Genomic DNA, 21,839 nt, shown 5'->3' with positions numbered 1-21,839 from the left:
TTAACTTATCCCAGGGGTTTCTAGTAATGTAATTAAGTATATATTTATTTATACAAGGGTATTTACAGTATAAAAAGAAATATGTGTGTGTCTATAAGTCTGAAAAACATTTCTATGCCACCTACCATGAAAATATGTTCTTCAAGTCAGCAAACATAACAAGAACAGGAACTCCTTAAAAAAAAACCCTACAGATTATCAACATGTTGCCAATGTTTTCTCAGAGAAAATACCAACTTCAGCACAATATATGAGGTCAGTAAAATGGAGTGCAAGAAAATCCTCATATCAGTTACTGAAATCACAAAGATAATATCAGATACTCAGATACAAAATTTGCATACAATTAATTACACCATGCAAAGGGAAATGATTTCTCAAAATCATGTCAAAAATATTGCCGTTTGCATCCTTAAAGATACAAAACATAGCAGAAATAGTAGTTGTTCTAAAAAAAATTGAACAAATACATTGCTAGACTACAGAAACAATAACTGAAACAAATTAAAAATCTTTTCTTAATTACAGAGTCAACTACACCAGCAACAACAACATGTGTTCATAAACAATGTCAATGGTCAGAATGGTATGATGTCAGCTATCCAAGGGCTGGAGAGAACAATGGAGACTATGAAACACCAGATACGATTAGAGCCAAAGGACACAATATATGTAAATTTCCGGATGAAGTAGAATGCAGAGCTGAACACTACACCAATGTAAAAATAGAAGATCTTAATCAAAATATACAGTGCACAAAAGACACTGGACTAATATGCAATAACAAAGATCAGATGCCACCAATCTGCTACAACTATCAGATAAAGTTTTTGTGCTGCATCTATACACCATGTGAGATATCATCACCAACAACACCTTATGTCCCAATTTCCACTACATTACAAGTCACTAAACTTACTCCAGAGGGGACCATGACTCATGTTTCCAGCACCGTTGTCGGCACAACCACTATTGTCACACCGGTCGGCACCACGACATCCTCCATGACTGAATCCATCTCCACTGTTTGCCAGCCTGAATGTACCTGGACCGCTTGGTTTGATGTGTCTGACCCAGAGAATGGTGAAGGCGATATGGAGACCCCTGAGGAGATCCGAAAAGCTGGGAAACAGTTATGCGATAATCCTCAAAACATCGAGTGCCGAGCACAACTCTACCATAATGTTCCGATCTCTCAGCTTCAACAGAAAGTTCTGTGCAACATCAAAGATGGCCTGCAGTGTAGGGACAGGGAGCAGATGGGGAAGATGAAAAAGTGTTTGAACTACGAGGCCAGATTCTACTGCTGTGATTATGCACACTGTCGAACAACATCAACGCAAGGGACCATGACGATTGCTACTTCCACAAGCACGGAAGCCAGCACGCCCAGTACCACCCTAGGCCAGACAAGCGCTTCTCCTTCCTCCTCTGCCGGTTCCACGCCTGGTCCCACCTTGCGGCCAAGCACTCAAGGAACCACTGTGGCCACCACAAGCCCAGGAAAGGAAACAACCACAACCCTTTCAACTTCTCTTTCCACCGCCCAAGCCACATCACCTGGCGCAGTCAGCACACCTTCAGTCACCTCTGCAACCGCTTCAACCGCAACTGCCACTTCCCTGCAGTCAACTCCTGTATCCAAACCCACGGGATCGATACCGACAGAGGGGACCACGCCTCAAATTTCCAGCACTGCCATTGGCACAACCACTATTGTCACACCGATCGGCAGCACGACATCCTCTGTCACTGAAGCCATCTCCACAATTTGCCAGCCTGAATGTACCTGGACTGCTTGGTTTGATGTGTCTGACCCAGAGAACGGTGAAGGCGATATGGAGACCCCGGAAGAGATCCGAAAAGCTGGGAAACAGTTATGCGATAATCCTCAAAACATCGAGTGCCGAGCACAACTCTACCATGACGTTCCGATCTCTCAGCTTCAACAGAAAGTTCTGTGCAACATCAAAGATGGCCTGCAGTGTAGGGACAGGGAGCAGATGGGGAAGATGAAAAAGTGTTTGAACTACGAGGCCAGATTCTACTGCTGTGATTATGCACACTGTCGAACAACATCAACGCAAGGGACCATGACGATTGCTACTTCCTCAAGCACGGAAGCCAGCACGCCCAGTACCACCCTAGGCCAGACAAGCGCTTCTCCTTCCTCCTCTGCCGGTTCCACAACTGGTCCCACCTTGCGGCCAAGCACGCCAGGAACCACTTTGGTTGCCACAAGCCCAGGAAAGGAAACGACCACAACCCTTTCAACTTCGCTTTCCACCGCCCAACCCACATCACCCGGTGCGGTCAGCACACCTTCAGTCACCTCTGCAACCGCTTCAACCGCAACTGCCACTTCCCTGCAGTCAACTCCTGTATCCAAACCTACGGGATCGATACCGACAGAGGGGACCACGCCTCAAGTTTCCAGCACAGCCGTTGGCACAACCACTGTTGTCACACCGATCGGCAGCACGACATCCTCTGTCACTGAAGCCATCTCCACAATTTGCCAGCCTGAATGTACCTGGACTGCTTGGTTTGATGTGTCTGACCCAGAGAACGGTGAAGGCGATATGGAGACCCCGGAAGAGATCCGAAAAGCTGGGAAACAGTTATGCGATAATCCTCAAAACATCGAGTGCCGAGCACAACTCTACCATGACGTTCCGATCTCTCAGCTTCAACAGAAAGTTCTGTGCAACATCAAAGATGGCCTGCAGTGCAGGGACTGGGAGCAGATGGGGAAGATGAAAAAGTGTTTGAACTACGAGGCCAGATTCTATTGCTGTGATTATGCACACTGTCGAACAACATCAACGCAAGGGACCATGACGACTGCCACTTCCACAAGCACGGAAGCCAGCACGCACGGTACCACCCTAGGCCAGACAAGCGCTTCTCCTTCCTCCTCTGCCGGTTCCACAACTGGTCCCACCTTGCGGCCAAGCACGCCAGGAACCACTTTGGTTGCCACAAGCCCAGGAAAGGAAACGACCACAACCCTTTCAACTTCGCTTTCCACCGCCCAACCCACATCACCCGGCGCGGTCAGCACACCTTCAGTCACCTCTGCAACCGCTTCAACCGCAACTGCCACTTCCCTGCAGTCAACTCCTGTATCCAAACCCACGGGATCGATACCGACAGAGGGGACCACGCCTCAAATTTCCAGCACTGCCATTGGCACAACCACTATTGTCACACCGATCGGCAGCACGACATCCTCTGTCACTGAAGCCATCTCCACAATTTGCCAGCCTGAATGTACCTGGACTGCTTGGTTTGATGTGTCTGACCCAGAGAACGGTGAAGGCGATATGGAGACCCCGGAAGAGATCCGAAAAGCTGGGAAACAGTTATGCGATAATCCTCAAAACATCGAGTGCCGAGCACAACTCTACCATGACGTTCCGATCTCTCAGCTTCAACAGAAAGTTCTGTGCAACATCAAAGATGGCCTGCAGTGTAGGGACAGGGAGCAGATGGGGAAGATGAAAAAGTGTTTGAACTACGAGGCCAGATTCTACTGCTGTGATTATGCACACTGTCGAACAACATCAACGCAAGGGACCATGACGATTGCTACTTCCTCAAGCACGGAAGCCAGCACGCCCAGTACCACCCTAGGCCAGACAAGCGCTTCTCCTTCCTCCTCTGCCGGTTCCACAACTGGTCCCACCTTGCGGCCAAGCACGCCAGGAACCACTTTGGTTGCCACAAGCCCAGGAAAGGAAACGACCACAACCCTTTCAACTTCGCTTTCCACCACCCAACCCACATCACCCGGTGTGGTCAGCACACCTTCAGTCACCTCTGCAACCGCTTCAACCGCAACTGCCACTTCCCTGCAGTCAACTCCTGTATCCAAACCTACGGAATCGATACCGACAGAGGGGACCACGCCTCAAGTTTCCAGCACAGCCGTTGGCACAACCACTGTTGTCACACCGATCGGCAGCACGACATCCTCTGTCACTGAAGCCATCTCCACAATTTGCCAGCCTGAATGTACCTGGACTGCTTGGTTTGATGTGTCTGACCCAGAGAACGGTGAAGGCGATATGGAGACCCCGGAAGAGATCCGAAAAGCTGGGAAACAGTTATGCGATAATCCTCAAAACATCGAGTGCCGAGCACAACTCTACCATGACGTTCCGATCTCTCAGCTTCAACAGAAAGTTCTGTGCAACATCAAAGATGGCCTGCAGTGCAGGGACTGGGAGCAGATGGGGAAGATGAAAAAGTGTTTGAACTACGAGGCCAGATTCTATTGCTGTGATTATGCACACTGTCGAACAACATCAACGCAAGGGACCATGACGACTGCCACTTCCACAAGCACGGAAGCCAGCACGCACGGTACCACCCTAGGCCAGACAAGCGCTTCTCCTTCCTCCTCTGCCGGTTCCACAACTGGTCCCACCTTGCGGCCAAGCACGCCAGGAACCACTTTGGTTGCCACAAGCCCAGGAAAGGAAACGACCACAACCCTTTCAACTTCGCTTTCCACCGCCCAACCCACATCACCCGGCGCGGTCAGCACACCTTCAGTCACCTCTGCAACCGCTTCAACCGCAACTGCCACTTCCCTGCAGTCAACTCCTGTATCCAAACCCACGGGATCGATACCGACAGAGGGGACCACGCCTCAAATTTCCAGCACTGCCGTTGGCACAACCACTATTGTCACACCGATCGGCAGCACGACATCCTCTGTCACTGAAGCCATCTCCACAATTTGCCAGCCTGAATGTACCTGGACCGTTTGGTTTGATGTGTCTGACCCAGAGAACGGTGAAGGCGATATGGAGACCCCGGAAGAGATCCGAAAAGCTGGGAAACAGTTATGCGATAATCCTCAAAACATCGAGTGCCGAGCACAACTCTACCATGACGTTCCGATCTCTCAGCTTCAACAGAAAGTTCTGTGCAACATCAAAGATGGCCTGCAGTGTAGGGACAGGGAGCAGATGGGGAAGATGAAAAAGTGTTTGAACTACGAGGCCAGATTCTACTGCTGTGATTATGCACACTGTCGAACAACATCAACGCAAGGGACCATGACGATTGCTACTTCCTCAAGCACGGAAGCCAGCACGCCCGGTACCACCCTAGGCCAGACAAGCGCTTCTCCTTCCTCCTCTGCCGGTTCCACGCCTGGTCCCACCTTGCGGCCAAGCACTCAAGGAACCACTGTGGCCACCACAAGCCCAGGAAAGGAAACGACCACAACCCTTTCAACTTCTCTTTCCACCGCCCAAGCCACATCACCTGGCGCAGTCAGCACACCTTCAGTCACCTCTGCAACCGCTTCAACCGCAACTGCCACTTCCCTGCAGTCAACTCCTGTATCCAAACCTACGGGATCGATACCGACAGAGGGGACCACGCCTCAAGTTTCCAGCACAGCCGTTGGCACAACCACTGTTGTCACACCGATCGGCAGCACGACATCCTCTGTCACTGAAGCCATCTCCACAATTTGCCAGCCTGAATGTACCTGGACCGCTTGGTTTGATGTGTCTGACCCAGAGAACGGTGAAGGCGATATGGAGACCCCGGAAGAGATCCGAAAAGCTGGGAAACAGTTATGCGATAATCCTCAAAACATCGAGTGCCGAGCACAACTCTACCATGACGTTCCGATCTCTCAGCTTCAACAGAAAGTTCTGTGCAACATCAAAGATGGCCTGCAGTGTAGGGACAGGGAGCAGATGGGGAAGATGAAAAAGTGTTTGAACTACGAGGCCAGATTCTACTGCTGTGATTATGCACACTGTCGAACAACATCAACGCAAGGGACCATGACGATTGCTACTTCCTCAAGCACGGAAGCCAGCACGCACGGTACCACCCTAGGCCAGACAAGCGCTTCTCCTTCCTCCTCTGCCGGTTCCACGCCTGGTCCCACCTTGCGGCCAAGCACTCAAGGAACCACTGTGGCCACCACAAGCCCAGGAAAGGAAACGACCACAACCCTTTCAACTTCTCTTTCCACCGCCCAAGCCACATCACCTGGCGCAGTCAGCACACCTTCAGTCACCTCTGCAACCGCTTCAACCGCAACTGCCACTTCCCTGCAGTCAACTCCTGTATCCAAACCCACGGGATCGATACCGACAGAGGGGACCACGCCTCAAATTTCCAGCACTGCCATTGGCACAACCACTATTATCACACCGATCGGCAGCACGACATCCTCTGTCACTGAAGCCATCTCCACAATTTGCCAGCCTGAATGTACCTGGACTGCTTGGTTTGATGTGTCTGACCCAGAGAACGGTGAAGGCGATATGGAGACCCCGGAAGAGATCCGAAAAGCTGGGAAACAGTTATGCGATAATCCTCAAAACATCGAGTGCCGAGCACAACTCTACCATGATGTTCCGATCTCTCAGCTTCAACAGAAAGTTCTGTGCAACATCAAAGATGGCCTGCAGTGTAGGGACAGGGAGCAGATGGGGAAGATGAAAAAGTGTTTGAACTACGAGGCCAGATTCTACTGCTGTGATTATGCACACTGTCGAACAACATCAACGCAAGGGACCATGACGATTGCTACTTCCTCAAGCACGGAAGCCAGCACGCCCAGTACCACCCTAGGCCAGACAAGCGCTTCTCCTTCCTCCTCTTCCGGTTCCACGCCTGGTCCCACCTTGCGGCCAAGCACTCAAGGAACCACTGTGGCCACCACAAGCCCAGGAAAGGAAACGACCACAACCCTTTCAACTTCTCTTTCCACCGCCCAAGCCACATCACCTGGCGCAGTCAGCACACCTTCAGTCACCTCTGCAACCGCTTCAACCGCAACTGCCACTTCCCTGCAGTCAACTCCTGTATCCAAACCCACGGGATCGATACCGACAGAGGGGACCACGCCTCAAATTTCCAGCACTGCCATTGGCACAACCACTATTATCACACCGATCGGCAGCACGACATCCTCTGTCACTGAAGCCATCTCCACAGTTTGCCAGCCTGAATGTACATGGACCGCTTGGTTTGATGTGTCTGACCCAGAGAACGGTGAAGGCGATATGGAGACCCCGGAAGAGATCCGAAAAGCTGGGAAACAGTTATGCGATAATCCTCAAAACATCGAGTGCCGAGCACAACTCTACCATGATGTTCCGATCTCTCAGCTTCAACAGAAAGTTCTGTGCAACATCAAAGATGGCCTGCAGTGTAGGGACAGGGAGCAGATGGGGAAGATGAAAAAGTGTTTGAACTACGAGGCCAGATTCTACTGCTGTGATTATGCACACTGTCGAACAACATCAACGCAAGGGACCATGACGATTGCTACTTCCTCAAGCACGGAAGCCAGCACGCCCAGTACCACCCTAGGCCAGACAAGCGCTTCTCCTTCCTCCTCTGCCGGTTCCACGCCTGGTCCCACCTTGCGGCCAAGCACTCAAGGAACCACTGTGGCCACCACAAGCCCAGGAAAGGAAACGACCACAACCCTTTCAACTTCGCTTTCCAACGCCCAACCCACATCACCCGGCGCGGTCAGCACACCTTCAGTCACCTCTGCAACCGCTTCAACCGCAACTGCCACTTCCCTGCAGTCAACTCCTGTATCCAAACCCACGGGATCGATACCGACAGAGGGGACCACGCCTCAAGTTTCCAGCACAGCCGTTGGCACAACCACTGTTGTCACACCGATCGGCAGCACGACATCCTCTGTCACTGAAGCCATCTCCACAATTTGCCAGCCTGAATGTACCTGGACCGCTTGGTTTGATGTGTCTGACCCAGAGAACGGTGAAGGCGATATGGAGACCCCGGAAGAGATCCGAAAAGCTGGGAAACAGTTATGCGATAATCCTCAAAACATCGAGTGCCGAGCACAACTCTACCGTGACGTTCCGATCTCTCAACTTCAACAGAAACTTTTGTGCAACATCAAAGATGGCCTGCAGTGCAGGGACTGGGAGCAGATGGGGAAGATGAAAAAGTGTTTGAACTATGAGGCCAGATTCTACTGCTGTGATTATGCACACTGTCGAACAACATCAACGCAAGGGACCATGACGATTGCCACTTCCACAAGCACGGAAGCCAGCACGCCCGGTACCACCCTAGGCCAGACAAGCGCTTCTCCTTCCTCCTCTGCCGGTTCCACACCTGGTCCCACCTTGCGGCCAAGCACTCAAGGAACCACTGTGGCCACCACAAGCCCAGGAAAGGAAACGACCACAACCCTTTCAACTTCTCTTTCCACCGCCCAAGCCACATCACCTGGCGCAGTCAGCACACCTTCAGTCACCTCTGCAACCGCTTCAACCGCAACTGCCACTTCCCTGCAGTCAACTCCTGTATCCAAACCCACGGGATCGATACCGACAGAGGGGACCACGCCTCAAGTTTCCAGCACCACTATTGTCACACCGATCGGCAGCACGACATCCTCTGTCACTGAAGCCATCTCCACAGTTTGCCAGCCTGAATGTACCTGGACCGCTTGGTTTGATGTGTCTGACCCAGAGAACGGTGAAGGCGATATGGAGACCCCGGAAGAGATCCGAAAAGCTGGGAAACAGTTATGCGATAATCCTCAAGACATCGAGTGCCGAGCACAACTCTACCATGACGTTCCGATCTCTCAACTTCAACAGAAAGTTTTGTGCAACATCAAAGATGGCCTGCAGTGCAGGGACAGGGAGCAGATGGGGAAGATGAAAAAGTGTTTGAACTATGAGGCCAGATTCTACTGCTGTGATTATGCACACTGTCAAACAACATCAACGCAAGGGACCATGACGATTGCCACTTCCTCAAGCACGGAAGCCAGCACGCATGGTACCACCCTAGGCCAGACAAGCTCTTCTCCTTCCTCCTCTGCCGGTTCCACGCCTGGTCCCACCTTGCGGCCAAGCACTACAGGAACCACTTTGGTTGCCACAAGCCCAGGAAAGGAAACGACCACAACCCTTTCAACTTCGCTTTCCACCGCCCAAGCTACATCACCCGGCGCGGTCAGCACACCTTCAGTCACCTCTGCAACCGCTTCAACCGCAACTGCCACTTCCCTGCAGTCAACTCCTGTATCCAAACCCACGGGATCGATACCGACAGAGGGGACCACGCCTCAAGTTTCCAGCACTGCCGTTGGCACAACCACTATTGTCACACCGATCGGCAGCACGACATCCTCTGTCACTGAAGCCATCTCCACAGTTTGCCACCCTGAATGTACCTGGACTGCTTGGTTTGATGTGTCTGACCCAGAGAATGGTGAAGGCGATATGGAGACCCCTGAAGAGATCCGAAAAGCTGGGAAACAGTTATGCGATAATCCTCAAAACATCGAGTGCCGAGCACAACTCTACCATGACGTTCCGATCTCTCATCTTCAACAGAAAGTTTTGTGCAACATCAAAGATGGCCTGCAGTGCAGGGACTGGGAGCAGATGGGGAAGATGAAAAAGTGTTTGAACTACGAGGCCAGATTCTACTGCTGTGATTATGCACACTGTCGAACAACATCAACGCAAGGGACCATGACAATTGCCACTTCCACAAGCACAGAAGCCAGCACGCCCGGTACCACCCTAGGCCAGACAAGCGCTTCTCCTTCCTCCTCTGCAGGTTCCACGCCTGGTCCCACCTTGCAGCCAAGCACTCAAGGAACCACTGTGGCCACCACAAGCCCAGGTATTCCTGTGATAGCCGCATCTCTTCTATTGACACTTTTTCCAAATCTAATGGTTTCCATCCTAACCGAGGAAACCACCTCTCCTTTTGTCGAAATACTTCTCCTCTACCACTGTTTCCTACTACACTGTGAGCCATTGAAACTTTATCTTGCCTTTCCTCTGCATATACTTCATCTACTGGTTTTCTGTCTTCTTCTCTCTGTTCTTGGTTTAGTACAAGCGGTGGGATATATGTTCCTGCTTTGACATCTGTAACTTCTGAAACAGTTTCCACCTGTCTTGGTATTGTATAAATATTTACTCTAATGTTTCCCAATTTCTTGTTCAGGAAATGATGTAGTAGTCATAGGAATATTCAGTCCTTTTAAAAATTCTGTTGTGTAAATATCTTGTTTTTGACATCACTTTTATCGTTATCAGGCAGTTACGTATAATATGGATATTATAGTCCATATTGATCATCTTGGAGGTTTTTTTTATCAGTAAATGTATAATTTGGGACATTATTTTTCTAAACAGTTTCCAGGTCATTTGTTTGTCATTTCTTGTCCAGAAAATTTAAGTTTTTTATAGCTTTTTTTTTAGTTTATTTCCCTGATATCTGATCGTTTCAGAGCATTTTTTATGAGCAGTATAGTTTCATACTTGGTGTCCTTTGTGTGGCCAATAAATGTTTTAAATACTATATTTATTGAATAGAAACATCTTATTAGTTTTTTTCATTTGTCACATTGTTTTGTATAGATCTTCTACATTTTCTCATATTGTGGTTGTAGAGATAGTTCAAAGCATTTTATGCCTATACATTTTTATGTATCCTTAGCAGGTTATCAGCGGTACTTCAGTTTTCTAACAGGAGAAGGTTAATAGATATTGGTAAAATTAATAAAGTAGATATTTTATTTAATTGTTAGCTTAAATTTAAATATATCTGAAGTTAACAGATAGTAATAGATAACAGATTTTAGGTTAATAATAATAGATCTGAAGCTAACAGATAGATCTTAGCTTAACAAAGTAGAATGTAAACACGATATAATGAGTTATAGAAAAAGGGGATAGATTAGGAATAGATTAAGATGTAGGGTTGGAAAGCTTTTGGAAGTCCTGAAAAAGGGGGGAGGGAAAGGGTGGGGGAAAATGATATTGAGATGTTATTTGAAAGTTGTATGTATTAATATTCTCACCTAATAAATTTTAAAAAAAAAGTTTTCTAACGGGAAGAAATACTGATTCCAGGCTGTTATGTTATTCATGGTTAATTGAATGCACAGCACCCATGGTTTTCTCTGACAGCTTTGCTTATAAGAGCAAAACTGGTAAAATCAGCAACTGCTTGTTCACTCACATTCTCTGTAGCGACTCCCATATTATGGAACTGTCTGTCTGAGGTTATCAGGAAGGCTCTACTGCTTCTATCATTTCCCAAAATGTGCAAAACAGAATTGTTCAGGAGGGCATTCTTATAGAGGGAGTAGAGCTGTTGTGTAATGATTCAGCTCAGGAGGTGACTTCTTTTAGGGATAATGTATTTTTCTTCTAGTTCTTCAATCCCAGTTGCACTGCATTTTATTGTTTTACTAGGAATCTTTGCTTTTAGAATAAATGTTACCATTTAACTGTTATCGTATTTTTTAATCAGTTCACTGATTGACTGAATAGTTTGACCATCCTTGTAATCTACCTAGAGTCCTAGAGAAAAATGCAGACCATAAATGAAAATAAATAATAAAATCTAGCTAGAGATTCATGTGCAGAAGTTTGTGGCCTTTATTTGAATGGCTATGATTACATTTAACAAAACTATGAATTTCATATCTGGAATAATTTCATATCTGGAATATATGCCAATATGTGTAATTATCAGTCCTGTTGTAATATAAAATGAATAAATAATATTGCAAGATTACATATCTAGAACATTCAACACTACTTCAATCACTAGTATTAGAGCTTTGGTTGGCAACATTCCCACAGTCATGACTGTCTTTATTTTACATATACTCTGTTATCTATCTTCTCTGTAGCCTCAGCAACAAAAACTGCAACTGCTAGTTCTACACTCACTTCAAGCAGAATAACTCCATGTTTCTGCCATGTGTCTGGGGCTGCTGGTGGTTTATTTTCTCCTGGTGAGTTCATCTCCATGTGTTTGTTAATTGCACATTTTGATTCACATATTGCCTTGATTGTATACAGGTGTTCAGAGGAGGTTCTTCTTAAAAGCTGAATTCCAAGTATATGCAGCTCGACTCAAGCAAGCCTGTCACGGTGGCTTGGCTGTATAATTTGAACTGTCTTGCATAGATTATTTTATTTGTCCCTTTTTATTTCACTTCTGGTAGTTTGTGACTACCGTTTTAATACCTGTTTTGCTCCCATACCTAAAAATGAAGTCACAAGACAAAATCCATGGGTTAAACTAAGGTATTTTTACTAACGATATAAAGTGCACAGTAAATTCACTCATAGAATCATAGAGCTGGAAAGGGCTTTATAGACTATCCAGTCCAACCACCTGCTGAATGTTGGAACAGCCTAAAGCATCCCTGACAAGTATTTGTCCAGCAGCTCTTTGAAGATTGCCAATGAGGGGGAACACCTCTTATGTGGGCAAAAAGGCTGCCCATTTGATTTGCTGGCATTGGGCAATCCACACTGGCTCCAAGCCCAGCATGGCCACAAGTCACGGCTGCTTTTCCTTGACTGCCCCAAACTCAGGCAGAAAGATGTCGCCCATCAACCCCATCCTCCACACCATGCAGGGTAAAGGTTCAAGCTCTGTTTATTTTTTTAACTGCTTCTCTTCAATTAAGAGCTCGAAGTGGTTCATAACAATTACATCAGTTAAAAACCAACACCAAGCATAATATATTCAATAAAATAACAATGCATAGCACTGATGAATAGCTCTGATGTGTAGCCCTGATGGATTTATCCTCACCACCTCTCTAGGACCATGCAGCCATCAGTGGCTGGTTTGGATCCCTTCCTCTATCCTTGGATGCCTCATATTTGCCAGGCTAATTAAGCAACACGCACCTCATCTGCATAAATCTTGCTAACCCCAGTTAGGGCCTCACCAGCCTCTCAGGATCAGGCCTATGTATATGAAACCTAACCCCACAACAACAAATATGAAGCAGGCAAAAATGGTCCCTTATCTTTGCCAGTCAGATATCATTGTCTTCCATCAGTGGATGAAAACTTTTTTCTTTTGTTTGGCATTACCTCACTAACTCTCTCTAGCGCTTCCCCATGTGTGTGTTTTTATTTAATTATTTTACATGTTTTATATAATTTTGTACTTTAAATCTTGTTTTAATGTTTGAAATGTTTTAAAGTTTTTAATAGGAACCTCAAAACTCCTGCTTGACCCTGAAGTGACTGGCTAATCCTACATTGATACCAGTGGTGGGGATACCAAGGGCAGGATCTCCACAGTAAAAAAAAAGTGCGCCAGACACTGAGGGAACAGCTTTAAATATTCTCAGCTTTCTCATTGGCTGCACTGCATGAGGCAGCCTTTCCTGTTTCCCCACCCACAAAGTCTAGTGCCTCCAGTTCTCTGAGGGGTGTGGGTACAAAACTACCCCTGCCACTACTTGGGCCAGATCATTTTTATTGATACTTAATAGTTTCATTGTTTTGTTGTGTGTTGCTTTGAGTATTTTATAGAAATCTGGCATTAAAATTTCAGACATAATACAACCCATAGTCTTAACAGGCAAATCTGCATTTGTGGGAGGAGAGCAGTATGGAACTTCTCTTTCCTTGTTGTTCCTTAGCTGTATGCACCAAATGGTGTATGCCAACCATTACTCCAAATAGAAAGTCCATATGCAGTCATCTCCTTCCACCCCCTATGATTATACAGATGATCTTTTCCTTGCCAATCTCCCAGACCACAAGTTATACATGAATAACTAGCTGAGGGAGAGCTGTGGGGGGTGGGGGGTGGAGTGTGCCTCAATGCTGATCCCATCCACTTTGAATAGTCATCATAAGTAAGTCAAATATGAGGACAGTATGCATATTCATACATTATTACATTGTTTAGTTTATAGCTTTCGTACATGTTGTTTATCTGTTCATTTCATTTTTCTTGTTAAATAGGGGAAGTAATATATAACAAAACTGATAGTTCTGGATGTCGTTTTTATGCCATTTGTGACAACAATTGTGAAGTCAAGAGATCCCAGGAACCATGTCCTTCAACAACTCCTTCCCATCCACCAACTCCATCAGTTACAACTGTAGGAACATCATCTATTCCATCAGCCCCCACACCCACAATTTTAATACCATCAACTATAGAACGCACCTCTTTGGCTCCATCAACTGGACCAGTAGTAAAACCAACAACACCTGTACAAGATTGCCCTAATGTTGATCCACCTAGAAAGGTAATTCAGTTTTAGTGTTGTTTTTCATATATGTATTACTGCCACCGTTTATCCAAAGCAGGGTCAATAACTTGTAAAGAATTTTCTGGATGTATCTAGTAAATTTTGAACACCGCTATAGTAGTTTCAGTATTCCTGTTCTTGCTGTATGATGGCTCACTGATACCACATTGTACCTACCTCCATTTACATGCTCTGGCATTTATATGTATTCTGTTATTATTTGATGTGATTAGGAAAAAATGTAATTTTTAAAAAGTGTGAACAGTGCTAAAATAACAGTATTCTGAAGTTATCAAATGCAAATAAATATATCCATCCATTTAATGGTAATAATATGGGATCAGTTATATATTAATCCAGCTCTTGTTTTCCTTCAGAAAGGTATTTACATATCACTAGCAACTGCATCAAAATATGAATGAGGATGTGCATTTGAATATACATTAAAATCCCATTGAAAGCAGTGCAGTGAGGACAGTTGAGGACAGAGAGAATCCATAATTGGATGTCTCCAATATACATCTGTGGCTTCTGATCCAGCAAGTGATAAACCTGCAGGATCTCCTTAGCAGATCAGGGCATGAGAACCCCACATTTGATTTTACTTGATAAATACTATCAAGTTACAACCAACTTATTGCAACCCAAACAGGGGGCTTGCAAGTTAGGTGAGATGCAGAGGCCATTTGCCAATGCATTCCTCGGCAGAGTCTTCCTTGATGGTCTCCTATCCAAGTACCAACCTTGCTTAGCTTTCAAGATCTGATGAGATCAAGCTATACCATGCTGCCTTCCTTTCCATTTCACAAGGTACATGTGCAGAAATAGTAAGGACATAAAAAGAGTCTTGCTAAGGTAAACCAGTGGTCCATTTAGCCCAACATCCAGTCTCACACAGTGGCCAATCAGATTCTCTGGAGGACTAACAACAGGGCATAGAGGCCAGTGCTATCCTGGAAGTTGCCTCCTAGCTCTTATTTTCAGAGGTTTACTGCCACTGAATGTGGAAGTTCCCTTTAGTCACCATGATGCAGCTTCAGTAATTTGTCTAATCCTCTTTTAAAGCCATCTGTGGTTGAGGCCATTACTGCATCCTCTGGTATGTTATGCAGTCTGTCTAGCACACTTTTCAAGTTTGGTCTGCAAAGCAAACAATCATTTTAAGATCAAAGCATCGTGTGTGTCTGCACTATCACCTTAGGTAAACAAGTTTGCAGGTTTGTATAGTGTGTCAAAAAACTGTAAAACCTGTTTGACCAGAGATGACAGCTACATAAAAACAGTAACGAGGGCAATGAAGTCATTTCTTTATCCCATTCAACTCCTATCTCGTTGCAAGAATATCTCAGTAGAAAAGATAACTGGCTTTTCTAGGCATGCTTTTCACAGTTCCTTTTGTCTCAGCTGCATTGGGAGCACGAGTAACTCCCATGTGAATGCTCCATCTCAAAAATCTCTTTAAGGATCTTAATTTTTGCCATTGGCTCCCACAGAGGCACATATGGAGAAATCCCCATTTCCAAATATTACTGCTTTTCTAAAACATCGAAAAAGGACTTCTTACTATAAGCATAATAATTTAGAATAAATTTCCTGCATTTCTCTTCCAGATAAATGAAACTTGGATGCTTAACAATTGCAGTATGGCAACTTGTGAAGGAAACAATAGAATTGTTGTTGTGCTTCCCCCACCTGTAGACAAGATAACATGTGTAAATAGGCTCCCACCAGTAAAAATAAATCATGATGATGGCTGTACCTACCACTATGACTGCACATGTAAGTATAATAAATGTGCAATAAGAGAAATTATATATATTTTAATATTGCAAAAAAAGAGGTTTTGATAATTTGCTTACAAGTTTACAGAAGATTACTAATGGAATGGAACAGTGCTTCTGGGAATGGAGCAAGTTCACAGAAGCAATTCTTCACACCCTCCTCTTTCAACAGCAGTCCCGTGTGCTTCCTCAAGGGATACTGCTGAGGGCCAGGGAAACCTCCAGAGCAGTATGCCATTTGAAATGGAAGGCTGCAATAAGAAGAGGGATTTGAGAAGAATCAGCTGCACTTACTCTTGCTCAAGCAGTCCTCCAAAAATCGTTAGCTATATTTGAGAGTACAGGGTGGGGGGCAGCTGTTAAATATTACTGTCGTGAAATGTTTTCATTCATGGAATCATTGGATTCAACTCTATATTTTCCTTCACTTAGTAAATAGGCTTTCTCCTTGAATAGTAATAGATAGAGCAACTTTATGACTCTTAATGATTTCACAAAATTAATTTCCATTGACTTTAAGTATGGTCAGAACTGCACTCCAGGGCTTGAATCGAGACCTGGGCTGTTTCCACACTACTCACCTTCATCCGGAATGCTGTGGAGCGTCATGAAAAAAACCGTGGAAGATAGTGTCTTCTCGCGCAAGTTTTGTGCAACATTGTGCAAAACTCGCGAGAGAAGACTCTATCTTCCACGGGTTTTTTGCGACATTCTGCAGCGTTCCGGATGAAGGTGAGTAGTGTGGAAACGGCCTTACTCTTCTACAAGCAGAAAAGGCTGCTTGCACAAGTAGGGAAGCAAGTTCTACTGATTCAGCCTTCCTTCTATGGGATGTCCACACACATCCCATACTGTTGCAGAGGGTCCACTATCCCTCAGAGATGGTTTTCAGGAGGCACCAAGGGCTACATCAAGATAGGGATGGTGAAAAAATCATGTTCTGCAAACTCACATCTTGGTAGATTTGAACATAGGTGAATGATGTTTGATCTTTTGGTTTCTCTGTTACAGGTGTTTGCAGTGGTTGGGACAATTCACACTATGAGACTTTTGATGGTACTGATTACACTTTCCATGATAATTGCACCTATGTCCTGGTGCAAGAGATTGTGAAGAAACATGGAAATTTCAGTGTGTTGGTGGACAACTATTACTGTGATCCAGCTAATAATCAGTCATGTTCCAGATCCATTATTATACACTACAACCATGTAGAAGTAGTACTAAGCAGCCAAATGTACAATGGAATGAGAACCAATAAGGTAACACATAGATTTTCAATCTGTGGGCCCTTCTGCAATACAAGGGCTTCTGCAAAAATTGTAATTTCACTATTAGATTTTTTTGTCCAACCCTTCATCTAAGGAGATCAGGGTAGACTTTTTGGTCTGTCTCTCCTAATATCTCTTCGCAACAACCTGTGAGATAGGTTTGGTTGAAAGAGAACAACTGGCCCAAGGTTCCCTGGTGAACTTCAGGCAAGAGTGGGGACTTGAGCCTGGATTTAGCTAGTTCTGCTCTGATACTCTAACTACTCTATCACACAAAAACCAAATCCTACCCTAATCCCTTTGACTTGGTTCTCAATCTCTGTTTGCACTTTTTACTTGCTGGTTGCACTATTTATTTCCTCTAAGGAAGAGGGAGGAGGAAATTTTTGCCAGTTCCCCCCTCTCACTGCAGCCCCTATTTTTACCCTTACAGTGTTCCTGGGGATTTAGTGACTGTGGAGGGGATACAGTTGAAGGGATCAAAGTGGAAGGGGGAGGTAGGAAATTTACAGTTAATGTAGCAGAGCTCTGCTTGTGCTGCATGATCCATGCCATTGTATAAAACATGTACAGGAATAAGGTGCTGTTCCTTTAAGTCATCTGAACTAGTAACACAGTCATTGTCTTAAGTCTGTGTATACAGATTTACATAGTAACCCAGTTTATTTTTTAAAGGTTATTTTCAACAAAGAGACAGTCCATGCAAGTTTCTCCAAGGATGGCATTATAGTTGCTGATACTGGAACTAGTATGAGTGTTGAAATCCTTGAAATCCATGCTTTCATTAACTTCAATGGATTCACTTTCTCAATAAAAGTACCATTTGACCTGTTTGCATTCAATACAGAAGGCCAATGTGGTAAGTAGAGGGAGTAAGCATCCCAGAGCTTCAAATACTTTTTCCCAAAGGGCATCCCTGGAGACCATTTTCTTTATAGAACAAAAACAATATTGAGGATCAATAGCAAGGGAGCGGCCAGAGAAACACCATAGTCACCAGGGCACTTGCTTTGCATACAGAAACTCTTTAGTTCAACTTATCACCAGTCAAAGAATCTCAAGATTGGAGAAGAGTTTGGAAAGCTGCTGCTAGCCATAGTAAACAGCACTGAACTAGATGGGCCAATGGCCAATGTCAGTATAAGGCGGTTACTTAAATTCAAGACAGAGAAATATGTCTTGCAAATTTATGACATATTTAGACAATAACGATCATACAGTTTTTCATTTAGGAAATCACTGCCATGATTTCAGTGCCGTTCTAGATGAGCCTGTTTAATTGTCCATTGTATATTCATCAGAGCTATGATGTGACTCTTTCCCCTAACCAGGTACTTGTTCAAATGACCGGTCAGATGATTGCCGCCTGCCCAATGGTCACAAAGCTTCCTCCTGCTCAGAAATGGCTCCTCACTGGAAGGTTAATGATAGCTGTGTAAAACCAACTCCAACACCAGAACCCACTGGAGCAACACCTACCCCATCAGAAATAACCTGCACTACTCCATCTCCCCTGTGTGAGCTGATTGTGAGCGAGTAAGTTAAACATACCTTTTACAAGCTTTTCATCTGTTACCTTTCTCAGAACAACCTGGTGGATTTAATAAAAATCTTGACTACATACAAAAGTTAAAATAATACCTCCCCATCATTTTAGCAATTATTTAGTGCCAAGTCGGTATGTGTTATTTTTTGTTTTTAAGACATCTTTTTCATTTCTTGTCCTTGTGAAATATCACAAATTGAATATTAAGCATGACTAGGGATGTGAAAGCCCCACCCCCCACCCCCAAAAAGGAAACAGAAAAAAATAGGGGGGGAAGATTTTTTTCTCCAAAGTCTTTTAGGAAATTGGACAAAATATCAAAAAGAATCTTAAACACCTTCTTATGAAAATGTTTTCTCTTTCAGATTGATTGAAATGCTTTTTAAAATAAGGTTTCACTCTCTCTCAAAATGTTTTCTACAAACTGTGTAGTAAGACTATCTACAGCATTAAATAATGATAATTAATGTATTCAATGTAGACATAGACCTGAATCCCATGGATCATTTCCAGTGTTGAAAGCACTGGAGTAGATTTTCCTACCCCCACCCCTCCATGGCAACTCATAATACTCCCCGAAATGCTGCTTCTGGGAGGAGACTCCTAGCAGCAAACTAGATGTGATGGTTTCGCCAAATCATAGAATCATAGAGTTGAAAGGAACCTCCAGGGTCATCTAGTCCAACCCCCTGCACAATGCAGGAAATTCACAACTTCCTCCCCCTCCCCACCCCCGCCAATGACCCCTGCTCCATGCCCAGAAGATGGCAAAACACCTTCAGGATCCCTAACCAAACTAGCCTAGTTCAAAATACTGTGACTGTACAAAGTTCAAGTAACAACTTGAACTTGATTTAGAAATACTGTGAGGCCTGGTGAGTGGGATGAAGCACTGACCACGCAGATGGACTGAAGAAGCATGTTGGCCTGTGAGCCAACATGAGGCTGAGGACTGCACCTCCCCTCGAGCCATCAAGTCACTACTTGCCTGATTGCTGCAAGATATGTGAGAAGCAAACGCTATTGTGAGTAGATGGAGAAACTCTGATGCAGGACAGAGAAAAAGCAGACAGGCTTAATGACTTTTTTGCCTCTGTTTTCTCCCTGAAGAACTCAGGCACATCTAGAGATAGTAGAAAACTAATTGACATTGACAGAGAGGTTGTGGAGAGGCATCTGGCTGCACTGGATGAATACAAATCCCCTGGGCCAAATGGGGTGCACCCAAGAGTGCTGAAAGAACTTTCTAGAGAACTTGCAGAACCCCTGTCCATCATCTTCAAGGCCTCCTGGAGGACTGGGGATGTGCCACAAGATTGGAGAAGAGCGAATGTTATCCCAGTCTTTAAGAAAGGGAAGAAGGATGACCCGGGAAACTACAGGCCAGTCAGTCTGAATTCTGTTGCTGGGAAGATATTAGAACAGATTTTAAAGGGATCAATGTGTAAGCATCTGAAGGACCACTCAGTGATCCAGGGAAGTCAGCATGGTTTTGTCCCTAACAGATCTTGCCAGAGTAACCTGGTTTCCTTCTTTGATCGAGTGACCAGCTTACTGGATCGGGGAAACTCTGTTGACGTGATTTATCTGGATTTCAGTAAAGCTTTTGATAAGGTCTCCCATGCCATTCTGATGTGCAAACTGGAAGACTGTGGACTGGACTATAGGACAGTTTGGAGGATAGGGAACTGGTTAGAGGACCGCACCCAAAGAGTGGTGGTCAATGGCGTTTCATCAGATTAGAGGGAGGTGTCCAGTGGGGTGCCGCAGGACTCGGTTTTGGGCCCAGTACTTTTCAATATTTTTATCAATGATCTGGATGAAGGAGTGGAAGGGCTGCTCGTTAAATTTGCTGACGATACCAAATTGGGAGGAGTAGCAAACACCCAAGAAGATAGAATTAAAATTCAACAAGACCTGAATACTCTGGAGAAGTGGGCAGCTGTGAATAGGATGCAATTCAACAAAGACAAGTGCACAGTATTACATCTGGGCCACAAAAATGGGAAGCACAAATACTGGATGGGGGATACACTTCTGGGCAGTAGTACATGTGAAAGGGATCTTGAGGTAAGAGTGGACTGTAAACTAAATATGAGCAGTCAGTGTGATGCGGTGGCAAAAAAGGCTAATTCAATCTTGGGTTGTATCAAAGGGGCCATAGCATCAAAATCGAAGGAGGTCATAGCCCCTCTCTATACTGCCTTGGTCAGGCCGCACCTGGAGTATTGTGTGCAGTTCTGGAGGCCTCACTTCAAAAAGGATGTGGACAAAATTGAGAGGGTGCAGAGGAGAGCGACGAGGATGATCAGGGTTCTGGAGACTGAACTATACGAGGAAAGGCTGAGGGCCTTGGGAATGTTTAGTTTGGAGAAGAGGAGGTTGAGGGGGGACATGATTGCTCTCTTTAAATATTTAAAAGGCTGTCATTTGGAGGAGGGCAAGGAGCTGTTCCAGTTGGCAGCAGAGGGTAGGACACGAAGCAATGGGCTTAAATTACATGCACAAAGGCACCAGCTGGATATTAGGAAAAACTTTTTTAGGGTCAGAGTAGTTCAAAAGTGGAATCAGCTGCCTCGGGAGATGGTGAGCTCCCCCTCACTGGCAGTTTTCAAGAAGAGGCTGGATGAATATTTGTCAGAGATGCTATAGGCTGATCCTGCACTGGGCAGGGGGTTGGACTAGATGGTCTGTATGGCCCCTTCCAACTCTATGATTCTATGATCCTATACGTCTGTGTGAGCCTGTAAGGAAAGGGACATGCTTGGTGAACCAAGGTAATTACCACCAGGACATGAGGCAGAGGACCACACCTCCCCTCGAGCTATTAGGCCACTACTTTCCTGGGTGCTGCAAGTCTGAGTGAGCCTGTAAGGAAAGGACCCTGCCCTGTGAGCCAAGGTCATACCACCCAAGTGAATGACCAGAATGTGAGGTGGAGGACGGCATCTCCCCTCGAGCCATTAGGCTACTACTTGCCTGGGTGCTGCGAGTGAGCCTGTAAGGAAAGAGTCATGGCCTGTGAGCCAACATGAGGCTGAGGACTGCACCTCCCCTCGAGCCATCAGGTCACTACTTGCCTGGGTGCTGCAAGTCTGTGTGAGCCTGTAAGGAAAGGACCCTGCCCTGTGAGCCAAGGTCATACCACCCAGGTGAAT

General features: G+C 45.4%; 1 protein-coding gene across 2 annotated transcripts in view; it reads left to right on the top strand.

The window, feature by feature from the left end:
- LOC129325271 (mucin-5B-like) overlaps positions 1 to 21,839 on the top strand; it is a 91,908-nt gene that overhangs the window by 45,730 nt on the left and 24,339 nt on the right. For both annotated transcript variants that reach the window (XM_054972916.1, XM_054972915.1), the window contains 7 exons: positions 529 to 9,672; positions 11,702 to 11,806; positions 13,791 to 14,080; positions 15,694 to 15,862; positions 16,876 to 17,126; positions 17,811 to 17,994; positions 18,467 to 18,671. In XM_054972916.1, the coding sequence (XP_054828891.1) occupies positions 529 to 9,672; positions 11,702 to 11,806; positions 13,791 to 14,080; positions 15,694 to 15,862; positions 16,876 to 17,126; positions 17,811 to 17,994; positions 18,467 to 18,671 (10,348 nt within the window). The remainder of the gene's footprint in view (positions 1 to 528; positions 9,673 to 11,701; positions 11,807 to 13,790; positions 14,081 to 15,693; positions 15,863 to 16,875; positions 17,127 to 17,810; positions 17,995 to 18,466; positions 18,672 to 21,839) is intronic.

The sequence above is a fragment of the Eublepharis macularius genome, chromosome 2 (genome assembly GCF_028583425.1).
Source record: "Eublepharis macularius isolate TG4126 chromosome 2, MPM_Emac_v1.0, whole genome shotgun sequence".
In the NCBI taxonomy this organism is placed as follows: domain Eukaryota; kingdom Metazoa; phylum Chordata; class Lepidosauria; order Squamata; family Eublepharidae; genus Eublepharis; species Eublepharis macularius.
Note: the sequence above shows the minus strand (reverse complement) of the source record. Positions and strands in the feature narration are given on the sequence as shown.